The 2,931-nt window shown below is 35.4% G+C and overlaps 1 protein-coding gene across 1 annotated transcript in view; it reads left to right on the forward strand.

The window, feature by feature from the left end:
* The first annotated feature begins 651 nt into the window (after nt 1-651).
* LOC116032139 (L-arabinokinase-like) overlaps nt 652-2,931 on the forward strand; it is a 13,001-nt gene continuing 10,721 nt past the window's right edge. Inside the window, exons 1-6 of the mRNA XM_031274563.1 lie at nt 652-909; nt 1,144-1,251; nt 1,342-1,410; nt 1,503-1,586; nt 2,084-2,160; nt 2,256-2,322. Of these exons, the coding sequence (XP_031130423.1) occupies nt 829-909; nt 1,144-1,251; nt 1,342-1,410; nt 1,503-1,586; nt 2,084-2,160; nt 2,256-2,322 (486 nt within the window). The 5' untranslated portion in view covers nt 652-828. The remainder of the gene's footprint in view (nt 910-1,143; nt 1,252-1,341; nt 1,411-1,502; nt 1,587-2,083; nt 2,161-2,255; nt 2,323-2,931) is intronic.

Here is a 2,931-nt window from a genome sequence, read left to right on the forward strand (position 1 = left end):
ACCCACCACCCCCGCCACCAACACCCACCTCCACCGCCACCACCAAGTACCAACCCACCCACCAACTACAACCACCATCATCGTATATTTTAAATATTTAAAGTTAAAAATAATTATGCTCATTTTTCAGAAAATGAACCAAACACACCAAGACAATTTTTTTGAATGCAACAAAACACTGGAAATGATCATTTTTTAGAAGTCATTTTCATACTTTCCAAACACATCTTTATTTTAATTTTAGTGTTACATTAATTTAATTATATAATGCGCAGTTTATAACTAGTAACTATTTAAGGTAAAATGAGTTTAAATGTATTTTTTTCCAAGTTCAATCATCTATTACGGAGTAGAATTTTTGTTTTAAAAAATACTTAATTAATGTTTTGAGACCGTGTTTTGGTAATTACTATGTTGTGCAACATTATTAATCTTCTTTAAAACAGGTTACAAATCATGATAATTCAATAACTTACCAAATATAAACAATGAATCTATACACTTGACATAATACTCACAGTGTCGCTTCAACAAAATTATTAATATGAGAGAGTGATTGATTGCTTGACTTAACAAACCTTTTGGTTACTAAAAGTTGGACTAGTGTTTGAGTCGTAGTCGGACACGCAAAACGGGAAAAACTGAAACAAGATAAGGCTTCCCACCCATTCTGATGTCAGCATCCTCCGGAATCCCGAGATTATAGGACTGCGACGTTTTCATCGAACTCCCATCCCAAACAAAACACTCTTTCTGCTCCGTACTTTCAGTTTTGCATATTGCCTCTGAGCTTAGCTTCACACGGAATCGCAGCGCACTGCCACAAATATGGGGGCTGCTAAGCAACCTCTCGTCTTTGCTTACTATGTCACCGGCCATGGCTTCGGACACGCTACTCGTGTTGTCGAGGTGCGATTATGTGATTCAATTTTTTGTTTGATTTTTCCAGGAAATGATCATGATCATGATCATGATGTTTGTAGTATGTTAATTCATGATGATAATGATGGCTTGTTGGAGGCGAAGGCGAAATCCCCTAATCAAGGATTGTTAACTTCATTGTTGATGTGTTTGGCTAGGATTATAGATTATGAACTGTACAACACTTTAAGCTTGTTTTCCGGTGCTCTTTTCCCGGGTTAGGTTGTTCGGAATCTCATTCTCGCTGGACATGATGTGCATGTGATCACTGGTGCGCCAGACTTTGTTTTCACATCTGAGATACAGTCCTCTAGACTTTTTCTTCGCAAGGTTAGCAGGACGTTAAATTCCGACTGTAGAGGCATCTATGCTTAGCTTTTGCGATCATAAGTATTGTGAACTGTGATGTGATGATTGCAGGTACTGTTGGATTGTGGAGCAGTTCAAGCGGATGCTTTGACAGTGGATCGGCTTGCGTCGTTGGAAAAAGTATGTCTATTATTTTCGCATGTTGCTGTGAATTGTACCATCACACTTGATTGCCTGCTATATTAACTCTTTGTTTGTGTTAATTGGTTCAGTATTCTGAGACAGCTGTTGTACCTCGTGCATCTATTTTGGCTACAGAAGTGGAGTGGCTGAAATCCATCAAGGCAGACTTAGTGGTACTGAAAGTGATTTTTCTTGCATTTCAATAACAAATTACAAGTGTTTTCTTCCCTGTTTTTTACTGTACAAGTACTATGAGGACTTGCATCTTGCTTGTGTTAGAAGTATTTTGTATACCATTAAAGGTGTTAAGCAGGTAAAGAAAATGCATTTTGATTCATCTTTTGGTACCTAATCTTTCACACTATATACTCTGTTTTTCTGAAGTTGAAATGGTATAACATACTTGGTAGGAAAAAATAAAATTCTATTATAGCATTATCCCTTTTTCTATCTGCAGTAAAGTGAATTAGTGGAATATTTTCCTTTAGACTTTATGGGGAAACTACACACACTCTTCCAATGTTTTGGTCTGAGTGCATATCCATTTCCATGTGTTCTCTCTAAAGATTTGCAGAACTTTTACTTCAAATACAATATTGTGTAATTGAACATGTATATTGCCATATTGGAGAGGAGTTGTTAGACATTTATACGTCTTCCAATGGAACAGGTATCAGATGTTGTCCCAGTTGCTTGCCGGGCAGCAGCTGATGCTGGGATTCCCTCTGTTTGTGTCACCAACTTCAGGTTTTTGAATACTCACTTCTTATAAAATTATATATTTTGTTACAACATAAAGTGGTATTCTGCCTTGTATTTCTTATAATTGTTTCTGTTGTCAGCTGGGACTTCATCTATGCTGAATATGTCATGGCAGCTGGAAATCATCATCGGTCAATAGTTTGGCAGGTGAACTAATGCTAGCTTTTTGTTGTTTATGCTGATGTTGTTCTATTATTAGCTTTTCATTGAAGATGCAAATAGGGACCATAGGCTTTTCTCACCTTCTCCACTATTCTCTATATGTTGTTTATGGAAAGAATGGAGGAAATAATGTAATCAGTACAAATCTCTGCAAAATGAAAAAGTTATAAAAATTTAGTGATCAAATAACAATTTTTCTTGAAAGTCTTGTTGATTTATAAATAGCTAGTAGTGGAAGAAATATAACTACATAAGGCTAAAGTTTAAACTGACTTCTCTGTGAACTGAGGTTAGACTGCTTAAATCTTCAATCCCTTTACCCTTTTATTGCACATGGAAGCAACTTATTTTATCTTGTGTTTTCTTTTTCACCCTTTTTGGCCAATATGCTCATTTTCAGATTTTCGAATTATGTAATGATTAACAAAGTAATATACAGAGTAGCAATTAGTGGAGTACAATTTTCTTTTGTGTCTCTATTCTCTTCTCATTCTTGAATGCCTTTTTTTTTCTTTGGGTGGTGGTCACTTCTTGTTTGCTTTCATTTTATACTGTTTTTTTTTTTTTTTTTTTTTTTTTTTTTTTTTTTTTAAA

The sequence above is a fragment of the Ipomoea triloba genome, chromosome 10, assembly GCF_003576645.1.
Source record: "Ipomoea triloba cultivar NCNSP0323 chromosome 10, ASM357664v1".
In the NCBI taxonomy this organism is placed as follows: Eukaryota; Viridiplantae; Streptophyta; class Magnoliopsida; order Solanales; family Convolvulaceae; genus Ipomoea; species Ipomoea triloba.